This window comes from Coffea arabica, chromosome 4c, assembly GCF_036785885.1.
Source record: "Coffea arabica cultivar ET-39 chromosome 4c, Coffea Arabica ET-39 HiFi, whole genome shotgun sequence".
NCBI classification, from domain to species: domain Eukaryota; kingdom Viridiplantae; phylum Streptophyta; class Magnoliopsida; order Gentianales; family Rubiaceae; genus Coffea; species Coffea arabica.
The window spans coordinates 42,699,066-42,720,105 of NC_092316.1; the positions used below are offsets into that span (position 1 = coordinate 42,699,066).

The following is a 21,040-nucleotide window of genomic DNA, read 5'->3' on the forward strand; positions in this document are numbered from 1 at the left end:
CGAGGAAATATGTGATTTAAGACTAACGAGCTGCTGGAATTTTTCTTTGGTAACCCAAGAGACTTGAGCTGGAAAATTTAGATGACTATAGTTGTTGTTTGCATATGATAGTGAACTGGAAATGCTAATCCGTTAACTAAGTGTTTACAGGTCAAATTTGAGTAAGTAATACTACGTTTTAGCCAAGAAAATATTGGATTTATGAACACTTAAGTTCTGGAAAATTTTGATGGCCGTGAGTTTGAGCAGGGAATTTCAGCTTTAGTTTGTTTGATGATCTGAGCTTAGTCTTGAACCAATTTGATAAATAGCCTTTTATTTGGTTTTTGCTATGGTGAAAGGGATAGAAAATCATGGCAGAAAATGGCAGCAAATGAAACATTTCAGAAGCTGAAGTTTCTTGCCATTGCACGCATGCTTTCCAGATTTTTTTTATGATATTTGGCTGAGTTTTGCTTGTTTGGATTGGGATGTTTATGTGGTTAGTTCCTTAGCCTAAAACTGTGATGTTGGGAACGAAATGCAGCTGGTTTCTTTCTCAAATTAGTTGCGGAAGCCTGTGCATAAAAGCTGCTGCAATGAGCTCAAAGCTCTTGGCCCTGTTGCAGCAGTATGCGCAAATATCTTTTCTTTTCCTTAGATGGCCGAAGCTTTGGCTTTGTTTCAAACGTTTGATTTGATTTGTAGCTTGACTGAAATGTCCCGTGCATGATTGGTAGTTTGGTGCCGAAGGTCATCAGTAATTTCTGGTTTTGATAAATTAGTTGGCATGATGAAACGACAAGTTTGGAAACAAAAAATGCAGCAGTTTGGTTTGTTTTGTTGCAAAAGCTTTTCGCCTTCTTTTGTTATATGAGACCTGCGTAAAGTACTCCAAGAATCCCATTTGTTGTCAAGTTGTATCCATGTTTGATTGAGAATAGATCAAAAAAGTTGCATGAATCTTGCTTGCCGAGAGTCGCTTGGGGTTGTGGCAGCTTTTGTTTTGCTTTGCTTGCATGAAAGTTTTCTAAAGTTTGCATGATCTCAGCTTCAGTTTGTATGATTGGAATGATGAATGTTGCTGTTGGTTTGGTTTTAAATTAAGACTTTGATGTTTGGCCGAAAAGGATCTTGTTCAAAAATGGTTTCTGAGGCTGAAACCTGCGACTAAGAACTGAAGTTGAAGAATTGCATGCGAATGGTTGCAGAAACAAATTTCCCACGTAGCTTGCATGAACATGCATGGAAATGTTCTCCAAATTTTGCACTTTAACCCCTTAATTTGGGTTTAGTGCCACTATGGCCCAATTAGTTGAATAATTTAATCAATTTTGTCATTTTAGAATCTTAATTGCTTTTGGTACCTTGATATGATTTTGGGTAAGACGTTTAGTGAGTTTTAGGATGCATTTTGAGGTTCAATAAGTTTTGATAGATTTTTAGCTTGGATTTGTGTTCTAATCACATTTTTGATAATTTTGATGTTTAACTTGAACAAATAGATTTCCATTCACTTTTGATGAATCTATATCATTTGATTTTAATAGGTCTCATCTTAAGCCATTAATTTTAGTATTTTATTTTAGACCCTTTCATCAATTAATCTAATTAAGTCCCTGTTGCTTTAGTTTCTTGTATGTGGTTGGCTTGTCTATGTAAATACTTTAGTTGACTTAACTTAGTGTTTAACTTTCATTTTTCATATTTAATTTTTATTCCCTAATTTAAGTGGTACTTTAACCCGTTTATTATTTTGGAGGGTAAATTAGTAATTTCATTTCATTAGGGCGTCAATTCAAGGGAGGTACACTCTATCCCTCATTTGCACTTTATTTGACCCAACGTGCTCCTACGTGTTATATGAATATGCATGTTTACTTGTTTTACTAGTTTTCCTTTAATTTCTTTTATTTATTTCATTTACTTTTGTTTTTTTATTTAAGTTATTCTTTTTGCTTTTTATTTAAGTTATTCTTTATGAGGTATGTGTACACCTCTTGGCTTGTAATAGATAGGGCTTGGAGGAGCATTTGATGAAGACCTCTTGAAGACATGTGCCTAGCTAGCAAATGTAATAGTTAAGGCTTTAATTGTCTTATGTGTCTTGCATGCTTAGTTACTACGTGTTAATTTGCTTTGTTAGGGCCTTGCATTTAGTCGAGCATGCTAAATGTTATGTGCTATGTGTTTATAAGTGTTTGGCATGTCTACTCGCTTTCCATAGCCTGAATGAATGTGATGAATGAATGTACGTTTCCACTGGTCCAACGCTAGTCGGAATTCATAGAATGGGCTAGTCCAACGCTAGACCCTTAGGGATTTCCCCTCGTTAGTACATGTTTGCATGTTTACTACATTTCATGCATTTTTTAGTTTTTTATGGCATTTGGCATGTCCCTCTAACCTTTTCCCTTTCATTTTAGGCCTTTGCATTTCATGCTAGTTATAGGGTCCATTTGCCTGAGAAACCCCTTGGGTAAGGGAAACGAGCGAGTGTGGCTTCAAAATAGCCTTAGCACGCTAGTTCCGCCTTCTAATCAAAGGGAAAATCGAAGTCGAAAAGTTAGAAGTCAACCCCCGTACCCGACTTGTTGCATTCCCCTAGGGTCATACTTTCATTTTTATCACTTCCATACTCTTTTAATCACATTTTTCTTACATTTCTCAATCCATATTTTTCACTACATCTTTATCATTTATTTACTTTACTTCACAAATGAAATTCAAGTTTCACTTATATATGTACTATTCTATTTTCATTCATTTGCACACACAAACACTTTGATTTTTCATACAAATTCACACATGCACTTTCTTTACATATTCGCACACAAACACTTTGTTTTTACATGAATCTTTTCATACACTTGCACACTTGCACTTGAGTCACCATTTGCATCAATCGACCTCTATGAGGTTTCCCTTTATTGGCCGCCACAATTCATGTGGTTTGGGACCAAAAACCTCACGAGAGACATCATAGAATTTAGGATTGCATTTCTCATTTATTAGTCTTTGTCCAAATTGTAAATACATACTTTGGGTAGGAAAAATTAGGAAAAATAAGGGTTAAATCACGCAACTAGCCTTGGCTAGGTCGAAGGGGTGCCTTGGATTTTTATCCTTGCCTTCCCCTTCGTCAAATGTGACTCCCGAACCTTTTTCTTTGTTTGCGTGGACTAGGAGTCGTTCAAAAGGGTTTCCTACTTTTTTTTCCTTAAAAAATTCAATTTTTTTTTGGGTGACTTGGTAAACCCTAATTCTATACCAAGTGGCGACTCCATTTTTCATATAAAAAACCCTTTTTGAACTATTTTTCTTGGGTCAAATCGTCGCATTTTCAAAAGTCCCATTTAGACCCATTTTTATTTTTATCAAAAAATTCACTTTTTCCAAACCAATAAAATCACAAAAACAAGTATTTATTTTTTACCAAAAAGTGGGGCGCGACACTAACTTTTGCGATTTAGCCCCAAATGTTATAAAAAATTCCATTAATTCCATTATGATACCTTAAGTTTTACAATTTAGCCCCATATATAGTACACCGATTTTTTTAATTCTATTATTACACCCTAACTTTTGTAATTTAGCACCATATGTAATTTACCAATTTCATTAATTCTACTTTGGCACTCTAACTTTTGCAATTTAACCCCCATATGTAATACACCAATTTTATTATTTCTATTATGGCACCCTAACTTTTACAATTTAGCCCCTATTTTTTTATTAGGAAATTGCGAATGGTATCTTGATAAACTATGCATAAATATTTTATAATTTTCTCAAACTTAAGTAATAATTTGTTATAAACTCTAAAGATATATCTTTCATTACAATAGTTATAAGGCAGGCAGGTCTTTTTATCAATGGAATAAGAAATTTATGTCAGATTTATCCTTTGTACTACATGCCAAGTAGTATTAGTAAAAGAATAACAAAGTATTACAAAGTAATTAACAAGATAGCCTTCAGGGAGTGTAGTTTATGGGCAAATGAGCATTATCTATTCAAAGTACCAACTTTTTATGGGTATTTTACTCTCAAACATATAATTTATGATAAATTTATAAAGGGATAATTTCAGAAACCTCCCCTGAGGTTTCTGACAATTTCACTGACCTCCCCTGAGGTTTCCACAATTACACTGACCTCCCCTGGCAGAACTTGGGACCCAATTGCTGACATCATATAATGCAAAATTACTATTATACCCAAGACATTTTGTGTTATTATAGGACTAAAATATGATAAGGCAGATGGTGTTTTGGATAGTATTGGATTGCATTTCTATTTATTTAATGTATGGTTATGAAATTTGTAATGATATTACTCTTGGATTGCAGTTTTGGTTTGCACCTTATTACTGTTAAGGTTTTATAAATGACTGTTTTAGTTCTTGGATTACACCTTACCTCCAAATTTTGGGAATTTACCCAAATTTTCCATTTTCTAATATTCCTACAAATATGCAAAATTATGCATATCCCTCAAATCTACCCAATATTAATGTTTTGTTAAACTCTAAATAACAAAAATATGAAATATAATATTTAAATATATTTTAATACACACAAGTTGGACGGGTAACTAGTGTGTCAGAGAGTTGCCATAATCTCCTTAAACCCGCATGCGGGTTTAAAGAGTATTCGGATATTCTCATATGCACCTATGCAAATCGAACCAACCGGATATCTTATCCGTATCCCATTTTTTTAAATAAAAATCTTATAAATTTGAAAAATAAAATCAAATTTAGATGTATTAGGGTTTTAAAAATATTATATAAGTGATAAAAATTTTATAAATTGTAAAAATAAAATCAAATTTAAATAATTAAATGTTATATTTGCCTAAGAAATAATACAATAATCATAATAATGATAATACAATAATATTGGTGTAATAAAACTGCCATTAATTTAAATATTTATTTATAATGCCCAAAGAGCCTAATTACCAATTTTTTCTTCTCGCGCTCAAATATAACATTAACCCGCATGCGAGCTAACCTTGAAATAGAAAAAACACAGAATCTTGCTTGCGGGTTTCAACGTTATTATGCAGGCGGGATTTTGACCTGCTTGCTTGTGAACATGTGCCACATTGCTTTGAATTTTTGTGACAAGAGGAAAGTTTTGTCTGATGAATGTATTTGTGAAATGACTTGAGTGGTGGTAGATGGGTTAATTGGGTCGGTTGCGTTACCCAATTGTTTATATCCATAAGTAAAATTTTATGATTCCCATACCCATCCCCTCACTTTTTCTTATTTATTTCTGATTTTTATTAGTTTTCATTAATTCACTAATATAACTTGTACACCTACCTTAAGGGCATTTATGGGAACAAAATTTCCTCTCTTTCCTGAAAACACTTTTTTATGTTTACTTTTGTGGTCATGGGCTGATTTTGTTACAAAATCAGAAACCTCAAGGGAGGTTAGTGTAATTGTGGAAACCTCAGGGGAGGTCAGTGAAATTGTCAGAAACCTCAGGGGAGGTTTCTGAAATTATCCCATTTATAAATGTTTGTAAGTAAAATTCAAAAAGTGTTACACTGATTTCTTACAAAATGAAAACTGGCAGGTTATCTCTTCAACATAAATTAAATTTTTTTAAAAAAAGAAATGGCCCATAAAATACCAACTCTTTGTGGGTTTCCTTTACATGAACAAATATTTTGCTCTTTATGGGTATTTCACTCTGAATCATTTAATTTATGTTAAATACATAAATGTTTGTAAGTAAAATTCAAAAAGTGTTGCACTAATATTTTTATGAAAGGGAAACTGGTAGGTTTTGTATTTAACATTAATTAAATATGTGAAAGCAAAAAAAAAAAAAGAAATTACCCATAAATCTATATCTTGCAAATGTATTACAAGAAATTTGGTCATTAGTGACAACCAATTGTTATTCTGTTTTTGCTCTCTAATGATTTTTTTAACTATTAGGAACTCAAATTTTGTCATGTAAATTAATATTAGTGCAATAATTTGAAGTGAAATTAACCATTTGAAACAAAACATCTCTCCTTATTATAAAATAAAAAAAATTCTGGAGTTTTGGGCAAAAATAATGAAAAGAAAGATAAGTAAGTTGTAATTTAGTTCACAATTTTGAGAAAGTGATATCAATATTAATATGGGATCAACTGTTTGATGTCATAAAAAAATTACCTATTATGAATATTTTTACAAAAATATTTAAAAGTTGCAAGTAATAATATATTAGTAAAATGTTAATTCAAAACTAAAAAACTTGGGTTGAAATTTTGGTACGAGTAGGGGGGAAATGTAAGGAATTGAAATTTCATTCAAAGTCAATAGTTTGAGGAGAAGTGCGGAATTGACTTGAACACTTAGTGAAACCAACAACTCGCGGTCATGTTTAGTCATTCACCGAACAAAAGGCTACCAGCCATGAGCCAACAGCCAACAAGCAACACTTAGAACCAAAAAACACACTCTGCTCCTCATCTCTGCCGAGCCCTAAAAAACACACTGCTCATCTCTGCCGGAAACATCTCCTCGCCGAGAACCAAGAAACATCTCCTCGCCATCTGCTAATCGATCTTGGCTGGGAAATGATGAAATAGAAGACCACATTTAGCAGCAACTGTCTACAAAAAAAGGTATGTTGATTCTCTTTTGCCTCCCTAATTTTCCCCCATTCAGACTGCGATAGAACTGAAATCTGTCTACAAGTTTGATATTTTATCCAAAAACTGCGATAGAACTGAAATCTGAGTTAGGAAAGGCTCGTCGTCAACTATAGCTGATCAATTAGCTTTAATTTGACACGTACATTTGGCAAAATTTTCTTCTTTTTGATCTAGAGACTGACAAAATAAAACCTTCCGCTGCTAAAAAAACTTAGTTGTTTGATTGGTTATTCATTGAAAACTTTACAAGATTTCGATCTGCTATATGTTTTTGTAGTATGATAAACAGATTATTTATGGGGTTTAAAATAGAAAGGTCAACTTTAGCTTCTCCAACTGCTATATATTTGCATCTCGCCTTGTGTGTGTGTGTGTGTTCCCCTTATTTTGGCTAATTTCTTGGTATTCTGGTGCATTTCACTTTGTCATTCTTCTCAGTCTATTCTTGTTTAGAGGCTTGCGAAGTACTTGTTAAATGTTGTCGAGTCGAAGGAGGCAGGGACCTAGAAATTTGTTGTTAGTGATACTGATCGGAGGTGGCATGGCATGCTTACAATAACGCTGATAAATTGCAAGGAAGCTTGTGGATCCCTTGATACAGTCTCAAGTTTAGGACTTTTTTCAAGTGAATTGAGAGATAAAACCAGTACAACTGACCAAATATACTTGGCCATTACTATCCAGATTTATTCTTCACCTTTCTTTGTTCTATTTTATTGGTCTTCTGTAGGAAGTAATACAAAGCATTCTAAGATGTCGTATTTCAGTTTCACATTTTTCATGGAAGTTCATCTGGTAGGTTTTAGAAAGACCGAGTAGTAATGTTCCCATTCGTAATTTTGATTTGTTGGGTAATGTGGAATATTAGTAGCAGCAGACTGCGGTTTTACACACGGACTTGGATGGCATGGGTGCATTGTGAATTACGTGATGTTCTAGCACAAGTTATTGGTGTGCTGATTGCGCTTATATGATGGTTTTGGTGCACTTGTCTTCACTTTGAACAAATCTCTGGAAAAATGATTTCATGTATTAAAAAGAGAAAAAGGGTGGAGCAGAGCATATTGTAGGCTAACTTTGAGTTGCGATGAATCTCTTTTGATGATGCAATTTGTTTTGTCTGGTGTTTTAAAAACTTTCCTGATATAGCTCACATTATTTTTTTCCCTTTCAATGCTTTATACTGTGGCTGCAGGGTTTGAACAAAATTTAGTTTTTATAAAAGCAGTATATGCACATTCTATTGTATATGAATTGTTTTTTGTTGCCTCCAAAAGTCTTTTTCTTCTTTTTTATATGATCTAATTATTCTGTCGTTTTCCTTTTCTTAATTTGGTTGCTGCAGGTTCTTCTGCCTCCAAGCCTGAGGAAGTTAAACGTCTTCCGGGTGGAAAAGTCAAAAAGAAAGTAAGAATATCTAAAGACTCTTTTGCAATAAATATGATATTAACCTGCTTGGAAATAATCAAGGACATTGGTTTAGGTGTTTGTGCTGTTACATTAAGATTGCATAAGCATTTTAAAATTCTATTTCTGTATTTAATACTCCAGGCATCTCATTAAGGGAATGAGGGTGAAAAGAAGATTAGGTTTATTAATGTTGTGTGAAAATCTTTATTGCTAGGTAATCGCATACAGAATGGTTGTTACTCATGCAGTAGGCATTAAGCAACTGTTACTCTTCCTTGTACAAGAGTTTAAGCATCACCTCTGCTTGTTTTTTCTCTATTCTTTTCTTGCTGTTTCTGCTTAATTTTTTTTTTAATATATGGTTGTAATAACTTTGTTAAGACATTCTTAGAGGCATGAAAAGCTGGTTTCTGGAATTAGCTGATCTTGGTCCTTCCTCATTGTGGTTGATGAGAATATGAACATATTGCATGCTCTCTCTCTCTCTCTCTCTCTGTAGTGTGTTGGTATTGCATCTTGTTGGACATGGAGAGGATTTGGTTTTCCACTGTTGATGCAGGAGGAGATGAGGAGAGTGAGATGCTAAGTTGGTAGATGTCAGCAAACTAAGAAACTGTTCCAGCAGTATGGAAATTTCCTTTTAGACCTGTTTGGTGTGTCTAAGACTGAAAATCTCATAACTGGACAGATGCCATTTTATAGAATAGTCATTTCTTAGCCTCCGAATGGTGTCATTGGCCTTGATGAGTGGGTCTGGGTAACGAATGGTATGACCATCATAGGTATTCAGGTATGGCTTGCCCTTCTGTCCAAACTGTACTGATCGAACCTTACACAGCTTAAACTTTGCCTCCTCATCCCTGAAACTTCTGGTTTGATTAGCTGGCCCTGGCTATGTTGTTAACTAAGCTGATATGGTGAGCATTGTCTGTGTGGCCCGGGATACAGTAGTGCTTGCCAAGAAAATCTCACAAGACTCCAGAATTAATTCCTATCTGCCTTACATTGTGTTTTGCATTGCACACAGCCTCCTCACATGCTTACATTGTGACATGTTTGAATTTAGTAATAGCTGTGTTGTATTTTGTTTAATTTTTATTATTGTTGTATGGGAAGATTAATTTCCTATATTTATTATATGTGTTGTTGTAATATCATGGTTGCATATTTTTTTGTGTTAGGATCAACGGTGCTTTTGAAAAAACATGGATAGGAGTTGGATGACAATTAAAGATTACTTGCATCCTAGATATTTGGCAGGAGTGAAAGAATTCGTTCAGTTCGCTTATTTAGGCAAGGATCCCACATATAAGCTCCCTTGTCCATGTAAAGGGTGCAACAACTTTGAGGATCAAACTATGGAGGTCATGGAAAGTCATTTATGTGGGGGAATTGTTGAGAACTATACTAGGTGGGTATATCATGGTGAAAGGTTTGAGGATTCTGATGAGGATGAAGATGATAACATAGTTTTAGATGAAGAAAACAGTGAGTCAGATGATATTCAAGAAATGTTAAATGACGTTGGTACTGCAAACTTTGGCGAGAATTGGAGAAATTCGGGGGAACATAATAGGGATATACCAAATAAGCAAGAGGGGGAAGCAAGTAAGTTTCTTAGATTATTATCTGAAGCTGAAAAAAGTCTCTACCCGGGTTGTGATAAGTACTCAAAACTTTCCTTTGTTGTCCATATCCTTCATTTGAAAACTATGAATCGGTGGACTTGCAAATCCATCGATATGCTGCTGAAATTCCTCATTCAAGTCTTCCCCATGGCATCAATTCCTAGCTCATACTATGATGCAAAAAATTTAATTCGTGAGCTAGGACTCAAGTGTGAAAAAATACATGCATGTGAAAATGATTGTGCACTTTATTGGAAAGAAAATGAAAGCCTCGATCACTGCCCAAATGAAAAATGTAAAGCACCTCGTTATAAATCCCCGGGTTCTAAAATTCCTAGAAAAGTGCTTCGCTATTTCCCCTTAAAGTCAAGGTTGCAAAGACTATTCATAAACAAGGAGATAGCTCAAGATATGAGGTGGCATAAAGAGAGACGCGTTCCCAAGGAAAACACAATGACACACCCTGCTGACTCAATAGCTTGGAAGGAGTTTGATAACAGTCACCCATCTTTTGCCGAAGATTCTCGTAATGTTAGGTTGGGGCTTTCAACTGATGGTTTCAATCCCTATGGAAACATGAATAATGCATATAGTATATGGCCTGTAATCCTTGTTCCTTACAATCTACCACCTTGGAAATGCTTAAAGGACCCTTTTTTCCTGTTATCAATGATTATTCCAGGTCCTAAGTGCATAGGAAATGATATGGATATATTTTTTAGGCCTCTAATTGATGAGTTGAAAGAGTTTTTTGACACTGGCTTTGAGACTTATGATGCAGCCGTGGGAGAAAAATTTATGTTACGGGCTGCTCTATTGTGGACTATAAGTGATTTTCCAGCATATGCCTATTTGTCAGGGTGGAGTACGAAAGGTTATAAGGCCTGTCCTATTTGTTTAGATGATACAACCAGTGTATATCTGAGAAATGGATTAAAATGTTGCTATATGGGGCACCGGCGATTTTTGCCAGCGGACCATAAATGGCGCAGAGAAAGAAAGTCATTTGATGGCAAGAGTGATCTTAGACAGCCTGTTAGAACTTTATCCGGTGAAGAAATCTTTGAACAACTTCAAGAGTTTGATCAAATGGTGTTTGGTAAGGCACCTGAATTGCTTAAAGAGAAGAAAAGAAAACGCATGCAAAATCAGTCAAATTGGTTGAAGAAAAGCATTTTTTTTGAGCTGCCATATTGGAGTACTAACAAAATTAGACACAACTTGGACATTATGCATATCGTGAAGAATGTGTGTGAAATTTTGTTGGCTACAGTGATGGGTACGGGACACAAAAATAGGGACACTTGGCAAGCTAGAGAGGATTTGAAGGAAATGAGATTGAGGGAAGAATTGCATCTTCAAACTCAAGGGGATTCAAAGGTGATGCCCGCTGCATGCTACACTCTTTCACGCAGCGAAAAACAAAAACTATGCCAGTTTTTGAGCTCACTCAAGTTCCCCGATGGATTTGCCTCAAACATATCTCATTGTGTTAAGCCAAAAGAGTGCCAAATTTCAGGGATGAAGAGTCATGATTATCATGTATTCTTGCAACGTCTACTTCCATTAGCAATTAGAGGCATGCTGCCAAAGGATGTTTCCCAAACTTTGGTAGAACTAAGCAATTTTTTTAGGAAAATTTGTTCCAGGACTCTTTATGTAGATGAGTTAGATGCACAGGAGAAAAACATTGTTGTAATACTCTGCAAACTTGAAAAAATTTTCCCTCCAAATTTCTTCGATGTAATGGTCCATTTAATGGTCCATTTACCTGCTGAAGCAAAACTTGCTGGCCCAGCACAATACCGGTGGATGTTCCCATTTGAGAGGTAGTGTAAAGGCTATTTTAAGACTGAATCTTCTTTTGCTTCATAGGGTCGTACTGCTGTGACATCTTATGGCTGCATTTTTGTGACACAGAAAAATGGGTCAATACAAAGGTTATGTGCACAACAGAGCTCGACCGGAAGGATGCATTGTTGAGCGTTACTTGGATGATGAATGTCTAACATTCATTTCTAGGTACTTGCACAATGTTCCTACAATATTTAATGAACCAGAAAGAAACACCGAACGCTTTGAGGCTGCTGGAAAGTTGTCTATTTTTTCTGGAATGGCTCGGCCTTTTGGGGCAGCAACATTTTGTTGCTTAAGTGAATCAGAGTTGATGAAAATACATTTATTCATCTTGAAAAATTGTGAAGAAATTGATGATTACATAAGGTAATAAATTTATTACCTTATGTATATGAGAAGTGTTATATGTTTAGTCAATTATAGCACTAACCGTAGCACATAGATAACTAATAATACTATTGTATAGGATGCACAAAGAATTGCTTCAGCAGCAAAATGTGTCGAATGTAGAGCAGATGCACGATTTAGAGTTTCCAAAGTGGTTTGAAGATCGTGTAAGTATGGAACAAACTACTAGAAAACTTGTGGTATTTATATAGTTGTTAATTTGTTCAGTCATTCTAATTTCTTATTTGGGTCATATAGGTCACTTACATGCATACACAAGGCAGATGCTGTGATGAATTGTTGTCTTTGGCCAAAGGACTGGATTTTAGAGTGATCAAATATCCTGGTTGTAATGTCAATGGGTTTAGATTTCATACCAAAACACGTGAGGTAGACAGAAAAACCCAGAATAGTGGCATTATGGTGAAGGGTGAGCATGCTGATGTAGAAATAAACTTCTATGGTGCTATTACAGATATCTTAGAGGTTGAATACTCCTTCAGTCAAAGCCGAGTAGTTCTGTTCAAGTGTGATTGGTGGGACTTGAAAAATAGCTCATGTCTTAAAATAGACAAACAGAGTAATCTAAGCAGCGTCAATTTGTCAAAAAAATGGTATATAGACCAGCCATTTGTATTCGCTTCCCAAGCCGAACAGGTCTTTTACGTAAAGGATATGAGGCTTGGAGGTGATTGGCATGTTGTCGAGTCAGTCTGTCCACGTTCATCATATGCTGTTCTTGAAAAGGATGAGGATAAATCATGTGAAGAAGAACAAGTTTACCAAGAAGATTATCTTGAAGACCTAATTGGGGTTCAAGAGAATGTCGATTTGTCTAACTTGAAAAGAGGTGATATGCTAGCTGATGAAGCTGTAGAAACTGGCATCCTAAATTCTGATTCTTCAGCTAAACATGCCAGGAAAATGGATGATTTTTTTGTTGATGATGATGAGATTCAGCAATTGAGCTCGAGTGAAGATGAAAGTGAAAAATTTGTAGAAAGTGATGACTATGAGTCTGACTAAACGATGTTGTAAATAACATTTTCAGTTTCTATTTATAGTTACAATGTAACTTTTGGTTCAAATCAAGTGTATTTCTTATCTTGAATTATTTTTAGTCACTCTTATCTTCTAATTTGCAATATCTATTGTAAAATACAAGGCATATTAATTAAGTTCCTCCTTCGGGTGAGCATGCTGGTAATTGTACCTTGTCCTGGCATTTTAGACATATTTAGTCTAAATGCATGGCTGATTGATATCTTTTTATCATGTAGTTACATGGCTGGGCCAGGGAAGAAAGGAAAATGTCCTATGCGACCAACTCGAGGTGCTGAAATACCTAATGCAGCAGAAGCTAGAGAAAAAATAGGTGAACAGGTGATGAAAATTGACTTTGCTATGTACTTGTACCTTCACTTCTTTATACCATTGGTTTTAAACAATTAAGCATCTAAACCTGCTGTGTATTTCTTACTTCACTATAGCAAGTTGGTGGCCCAAAAGGTAGTCTGGCTAGCAATGCCAATAATGGTGCTGAATTCAGCCTATCTAGAAAGTCAGTTCAAATTCGCCTATTTGATGAGACTGAGGTTAGTTCTTACTTTTGGTAGTTGGCAATATTTGAAAAAATACATTTCTAATGTGTAGTTGGCTGGATTTTAGGATCCTACTACCTCAAATGGTCGCAAAACTGCTACAGGATCATCAAGACATGAGTTGACAACTCCTACATCTATTGAGCAGCAAAATACTACTCCTACTTCAGTACAAGTCGGATCTAACCAGTCCATTGGTTGTGGAAGTGACCGGATTAATGAGAGCGATGATGTTCAACAGAATGATACCGGTATATGAGATTTACTTGTAATTTATATTACACAGCTAATTTCATTTCAGATTTTTCCACTCACATTCATAACTGTGAACTATGTTTTGGGTAGATGGTATCAATGTAACTAGGAAAAGAGGATATACTCGCAATATTGCACTGTCCAAGGAAAAGAAGGCCGGCAAAAAGGTAAAAGTCCAGGTCTCTGAAGTTAGTGGAAGAGTAATTGGAGAAGGGGCACAACAGTACATCTCAGAGGCAAGTTGTGTCATTCGTAAATATGGCAAATGGAAAGCAGAAAAATGGTCCAAACTGGCCAGCTCTGATAGAGAAGGAATGCTAAAACTTGTTAATGTAAGTGAAAATGTTTTGAAGGCTTGTTTTTCTTCTTGACTTGGTAACAACTAGTTCTGCAACAGGACATTTATGCACTTTTTCTGACATTTACAATAAATTTTTCACTCATATTTCAGAATAGTTTTGCTTATGATGAAGGAGAACATGTTAAGCCAGCACTTCTTAAGCAGTTAAATACACAGTACAGAAGTCGACGATACAATTTTCACAAGATTTTCAAGAAATTTAGTACAAAAGAGGAAGCACTTGCAAATCGTCCACAATATGTTGAAGAATCTGATTGGATTTACCTTTGTGACTATTTCTGTAGTCTAAATTTTATGGTATAGACGCCGACTTTTGATCATTTACTATTGTTCTTTCTCATGCTTTTTGTGTGTTAAATTTTGATCACGGCTGAACTTGATAAGTGCAGAAGATAAGTGAGAGGAACAAGATCAATAGATCAAAGCAAAAAACTGCTCATACAGCTGGAACAAAATCCTTTCTTCGTCATAAAGCTGACCGGGTATTTGATTATCTTGAAGACATGTCTTTTGGATTGTTTAGGCAGGTTATTTAACTTCTTATTGTAACAGGAAGCACAAGAAGGGAGGGAAGTTGGACCAATAGAACTCTATGACATCACCCATTACAGCAAGAAGAAGAATGCAATGGTTGACGAAACATCTGCTATGAACTTAGTAAGAAAAATGGAATTGGTACTCTAATATTGTTGTACAACTCTTATGAAAGTCTAACTTCAGAATTTACCTTTGTGACAGAGCATGATGAAGGAGAAAAAGTTGGAATCTGAATCCAGTGGTGCAAATAGGACTGAAGAAGACATTTCCATTGAAGTAACTGGACGTGTAACCGGATACGTACATGGCCGTGGTCCCTCCAAAGCTGGAATAATTGCCCAAAAGCTTGCAGAGATAGATGATTTCAAGAAAAGAGCAGAACAAGCGGAGAAGCGCTCAGCTGAGTTGGAAATAACAGTCCAATCTCAACAACAACTTATGGAGAAGCTTGTGAACCAGCAAAGTGAAATGCAGAACCAACAAAGTGAAATGCAAGATCTCCTTAAATCTTTGAAAGCACAGCTGCAAGCCAACAAGTAAGACGATGAAGGCACATCTGAACGAACTGATTGGTAAGCAATTTTCAACTATATATACTTGTCTAAATAGATATAATGGCTGCTATGGTTTAAAGTTAACATAAGTTATTGCAATTTAGTTATTGGTAGGTGACAATATTAACTTGTAATATCAAGACTGAGGAGGGACATTTAAGAATTACTTCTGTCAACACAAGGTTCTAATCAGATGGTGTTTTGATCTTGGGAGTACATTTGTGGCTTTATCATAGCTTTGTTATCATGAAACAATAACATTACACAAAAAAAAAGCTTCAATAGTGTTTCTGTTTCATGATATTAATTTGAGGATCACAGAAGGGCTAAAGAATAGAGACTGTTTTGCAGTAGATAAATATGATAAATATAGGATCTCCTCTGTCCTGCACAAGGCAGAGTGTGTTTGGTCTGTGGTCTTGGCAGTTATAGAACATTATAGTTTTGCAAGGTTCGTAGTTGTTCCTGGGGCCAATTAATATTGAGTTCTCTGTGAACTTGCTGAGTGCCTACAGTTAATGCAGGAGAAATTACTTAGTTGACTTATTTAAAGAACGAGGTGATGGATTTAGAAGGACAGGTGCATTTCTCTGACTAAGGACTTTGTTTTCTTGGTTTCAGGATTGTAGTGGATGAAATCAGCTAACTCCCTTCCTTCCTCTCAAAACTTGGAAAATACTTTTTTGGATTTTGCCAAGTCTTATTTAGCCTTGAATCTGTGCATATTTGTTATATTACATGACTGAAGTTGATTGATAACAAAGATATTGCTTTGAGGCTGAAGTGCTAGGAAAGTGAATATGTCCCATCAACTTTAAGTGTCATACATCACGGAATGCCACTATCCCAAGAAAATGAAAAATGGAATGCTACTGCATATTTATCTCTTACATTGATGTATTTATCATATATTCATGATATTCAACTTTTGTTCTTTATTTAGCAATTAGAGACTGTTTTGCTTTTGTCACCTGATAACCTTACTAATAACTTTACTACTTTATTGCAGATACATTGCTCATTTTGGAGGTTTCGAAGAAGATTAGCAGTACGGCTGCTCAAAAACTGTGGTTATAGTGCTGCCTTAAGTTTAGAAAATGTTTTAGAAGCGCAGGATATGTTTTGGGACTTGGAATATGTTTTTTAGTGCAGCCTTGACTTATATGAGTAGTATTTGTTCTACTCAAACTTATGAAACTTTTTGTACTATGATGTTGCACTTATTTATGACATTTGAATATTTAATATATTATTTTGGCATATTCTATTGTAACGGGTGCCTACATTTGTTATTTATTAAACATTGCTGATATTTTCATTTTTTAGATATTATTGTAGTAGGAAAGTCATGTGTAAGGTGTTGTAAATGAGTAGTATTTTTCTAGGCAGGATGTCTTTATTGACAATTGTTATTGTCACTCAATCAAAACTGTCTATTGATAAGGGATTGTTGTCACAGTTGATCAGGGGTTTATTGACAACAAAGTTGTCACTAATTCCCCTATGCCTTCACTTTCGTGCGTTCATGCATCACTTGCATCATTGACAAGAGAAGGTGTTGTCACTAGATTTATAGCTTTTATTGATGACATATGTTGTCATTAAAATTTTCATTCAGTCCCTATATACTTTCATTTTTTACTGACAACATAGATTGTCATAAAAAAGGTTCTATTTACTGACGACTTTAAAGTCGTCACTGTATACTTTTACCGACGGAGATTCAGTGACGACTCTGTGACAACCGAAATGTTGTCAATAAAAGTCATCAGTGACGACTTTTTGCTTTTTTGTGACGAAAAGTAGTTGTCATTGAAGACCAAAATTCTTGTAGTGAATGAACAGTCAAATAGCAAAAGGGAGCCATCATGGCTCCAAGTAAACAGGGGTGGAGACGTTGGTTCCAAGTACAAAATTTTCCAAGAACTTAATGGAGCCAAATCATGTCATGGCACACACACAAACACAAATGATATGCAATCGAGTAACCAATGCAAGAACTAGTTCGAAAAGTAACCAATGCAATTAGTTTGAAGAGTAGCTTTGCAAATAGTTCAAGGATCACTCATCAACCACCGCTCAAGAATCATCCATCATATATCATTGCCTTGCTCAAGTCCAAACCCTAAATCACAATGATCATGTCAAGCAAAAGAAAGTCTAAAATTAGCAAGTTCCTATCACCTTTTGACATTTTAATCACAAGTAAAGCTACACTTATCCGATTGAAACGAATCTTATGGCGTTATGAAGCTAAGACATATCCCAACATTTCTTATGAAGACCTTCAAAGCCAAATCATACATTTCCATGGTCAAAAATTGAAAGCTTAGAGAAAAATGGAAACTATCTGTAAAACAGGGCTTATGGGCAGTCAAGGGTATTTCGGTCATTTTACAAGCTACAATACCCTAATCGATCTGCAATTCTGCAGGTAGACGGTTAACTCAAGTGTTTACAACTTTCATGTTTTGTCCAAAGCTAGTTCGGTCTAAAACATGGAGAAATGTGCAGTCCAATTTAAGTCCAGAAACATGGTAAATGGAAATTACACTTCTAACTAAAATTTGTATATAACCACAAGTACACATACGAAGCATAAGATATACCACATATCTAATTAGACTGTAAGTCCCACAGACAACCAAGAGGGGGGTGAATTGGTTGATTAAAATCTTAACCAAGTTTATGCACTTTTTCTTTAATGAAAATTTACCTTCCTTTTTAGTAATGATCAACCAAGTAGATTAGAAGACAATAGCAATATTAATCAGAGAAGCAAGTATAGATAAGCAATGAAGATTTTATTAAACAGAAATATAAAATAGAGAAACAAACCAAGTGTCTACCAAGCTTTACCCAAACTTGAAGACCAAACACTAGGAAGAGCAACTTCTCTTTGATGAACGAAGATCAACTAGATGTACAATGGAGGGAGCTCTTCCTCCTTGCCCTAAGCCTCACTTAGTCAAGCTAGGAAGTTTTACAATCACTCAGAAAACCCTCAACAAAGCTACACTAAAGATCCTTTCAACCACAAAAGAAATGCTCAACAGAAATTCACACCACTTTAATACAAATCTGTTTTGGAAACTATTTTCTAGCTAAAATATCTCTTGAGAACTTGTAAACAAAGTGAGCAAAAGTCCCTACTTCGTTCAGACCAGTTTGATTTTAAAGGGATCCAGAAATGGGCTTCATCAATGCTTCCAACGGATAGAAGGCAGCTGAAGAGTCAACTAGCCGTTGGGGCTGTCGGACGTCCGACGATCGAATCATCGTCCGAACCAATCGTCCGATGATAGCCAAGTTGAGGTTCGGACGTCCGATAAGTTCTTTGTCGTCCGACAGTACAGCGTCCGACCTTGGGCCGAGAGCTAGCAAGTTATCTTGGAATTTTTCGGACGTCCGATGCGGTTGATTAGCGTCCGATGGCAAGCGTCCGATCCTTCCGGACATCCGATGCTTCCATGTGAGCGTCCGACGGTGCTTCCTTCCTGATGTTCTTTATCTTTTCGGACGTCCGACAGTTTCCGTTCGGCCGTCCGACCTGATTGTCCTGTTTTTGCTTCTCATTTTGGTTGTTTTACATTTCATGACATATTTGAACCTGATTCTTGGATAGACAAAAAACACTTGTATTTGAGGAAGGTTAGACAAATATTTCAAAGTACCAAGAATGACAAACTAGACATACTTAAAAGACAATATCTTTGATCGAAAACAAAACAATGACTAAATTCATTCATATTATTCCAATCTTGTTTGCCACATCCAAAGCAACGTAGTCAGGAGATAAACGAACATATGCTTTCTTTGTTCCAACAGACCTGATCAAAGTGTTCACTTTCTTGGTCTGTATAAACAAACTTTTGTGATCATCAAAACCAAGAATAACATTCTCCCCCTTTTTGATGATGACAAAACAAAAGTTTGAAATGAAATTGATGATTGAAATGAAAACTCCCCCTGTCTTAGTGAATCCTAAAATTTAAAAATTTTGAAAACCTCCCCCTCACTTGGCTGCCCATCCGAGTTAAACAATTAAACATTAAACAATTAAGCATATCAGCCAATCCAAATTTAAACAATCAATCCAACATATCCTAACATCACTAATCATCAATCACCAATCATCACTCAATCCAATCATTATACCATCTCCCCCTTTTTGTCATCACAAAAGGGCAACCAATCACATCAACATCAACATCCCTTTTTGTCATCCACACAGTCACAAATTTACACAAGTTCACAAATCAACATCCTGGTGACACCATCCAACACATCCATCAAAACAGTACTTAAAATAAACAATCATATTCAATAGACAATCATACAATCCACAAATTCATTACATTCACACAAGCAGAATAGACAATCATTCATCAAAATATTTAGACATTCATCAAAACAGTACTTAAACATCCACCAGATCATACCAAAAGAAACTTAAAATATCCATTACAATACCTATTCATTGTTGAATACCACAAACACATAAAAGAGACAAACAGAATGCAAATGTCCTAAATGATGAACTAAGTGGGTCCAGGAGTCCTCCGAGAGAGCTGATATTGAGAGAGGTCTTCCTCATCAGTTTCTTCATCATCTTCAGTAGCTTCTTCAATTGGTGCCTTGCCTTTGTCTGATGTGGAAGGGCCATGAGGAGTCACAGGAGTTGATGGATTCGGATCTGGAACTGATGAACCTGGATCAGTGGTTCGAGGTTCTTTGTCATGTGAGACTTCCTCAACCACAGGTGGAGGAAAAAGAAGGTTCTTTTTATCAAGAAAGGCAGCTTGTTGCTCAGAAGACATGGTGAGCATTAGGCCATGTTCTAGAAGAAGAACATGCTGTTTGAGTTCATGAAGAAGCTCAATTACCTCATTACTGGAAGAGGAAGATGCTTTAGTGGTAGACTTCCTAGGGTGAATGGGAGTGAGTGAAATGGGTGAAGAATCATGTACAGTCTTAGATCTTTGTTCACTAGATGATGCCCCCTTATATGCCCACAGATTATCTTTAAAAATAAGATTTTTCCTTTCAAAATATGCTCTGGTAAAAGCATAAGAAGATGCTTCTTTGGGACAAACACCTAGAATTGGAACTTTGTAAAATTCAAAAATCTTTTGAAGAAACTTCCCATAGGATAGTTTTCTTCGAGAGTCAGTAGCATAGCGAAGTAAAAACTTGCACATGACAAAGCCAAAATCAATCCGAATTTTTTCTCGAAAACAGTAAAAAAGATACAGCTCCATTTTGTTTGCATCAGTTCTATGGCCATCAGTGGGCACAAGCAAGTTTGAAATGATAGAAAAGGCAATCAAATTCACAGGAGCCAAATCATTCAACTTAGCATCAGCAGGTGAAGAAAAACTTCTTTTGAAATAAGTTAACATTTTTGTCCCATCAAAATGATTTGCAGCAGTAGGAAGCTCTTCATAAGAAAAGAAATTAGCAACCTTATCTTTGCACAAACGTTCAATGGTAGTCTTTAAAATGGAATTCACAGTATCAGAATCAAAGATTAGGTCTACCCCATTTACCCTAGACATGATCTCAGTTTGGTCAGTTCCATTCCTAAGGTTAGCAAAAAATTGATGCAGCATATCAGGATAGTAGACATTGGGCATGGAAATGAGATGCGACCATTTCTGGAAATCAAATAGACTTAGAATGGATTCTAAACCTATGGAACGAAATTCAGAGGGGTTTACAGTTCTTTGAGGGATGACACCCTTCTGAGATATCCAGGCGTATTTGTCTTTCGCAGCATCATCAAAGAATGGAGGGAGA

At 35.7% G+C, this 21,040-nt stretch overlaps 1 protein-coding gene and 1 long non-coding RNA gene across 2 annotated transcripts; both read left to right on the top strand.

The window, feature by feature from the left end:
• Positions 1-9,266: 9,266 nt before the first annotated feature.
• Positions 9,267-12,959, top strand: LOC140004810 (uncharacterized). Its single transcript, XM_072044959.1, has 4 exons — positions 9,267-11,518; positions 11,610-11,912; positions 12,013-12,100; positions 12,192-12,959. Exons 1-4 carry the CDS (start codon positions 9,267-9,269, stop codon positions 12,957-12,959), a joined length of 3,411 nt encoding a protein of 1,136 aa, XP_071901060.1.
• A 1,130-nt stretch (positions 12,960-14,089) lies between these two features.
• Positions 14,090-14,627, top strand: LOC140004982 (uncharacterized). The gene is made up of 3 exons (XR_011812804.1): positions 14,090-14,121; positions 14,241-14,447; positions 14,540-14,627. It is a non-coding gene; the product is annotated as an uncharacterized lncRNA (long non-coding RNA).
• Positions 14,628-21,040: the final 6,413 nt, after the last annotated feature.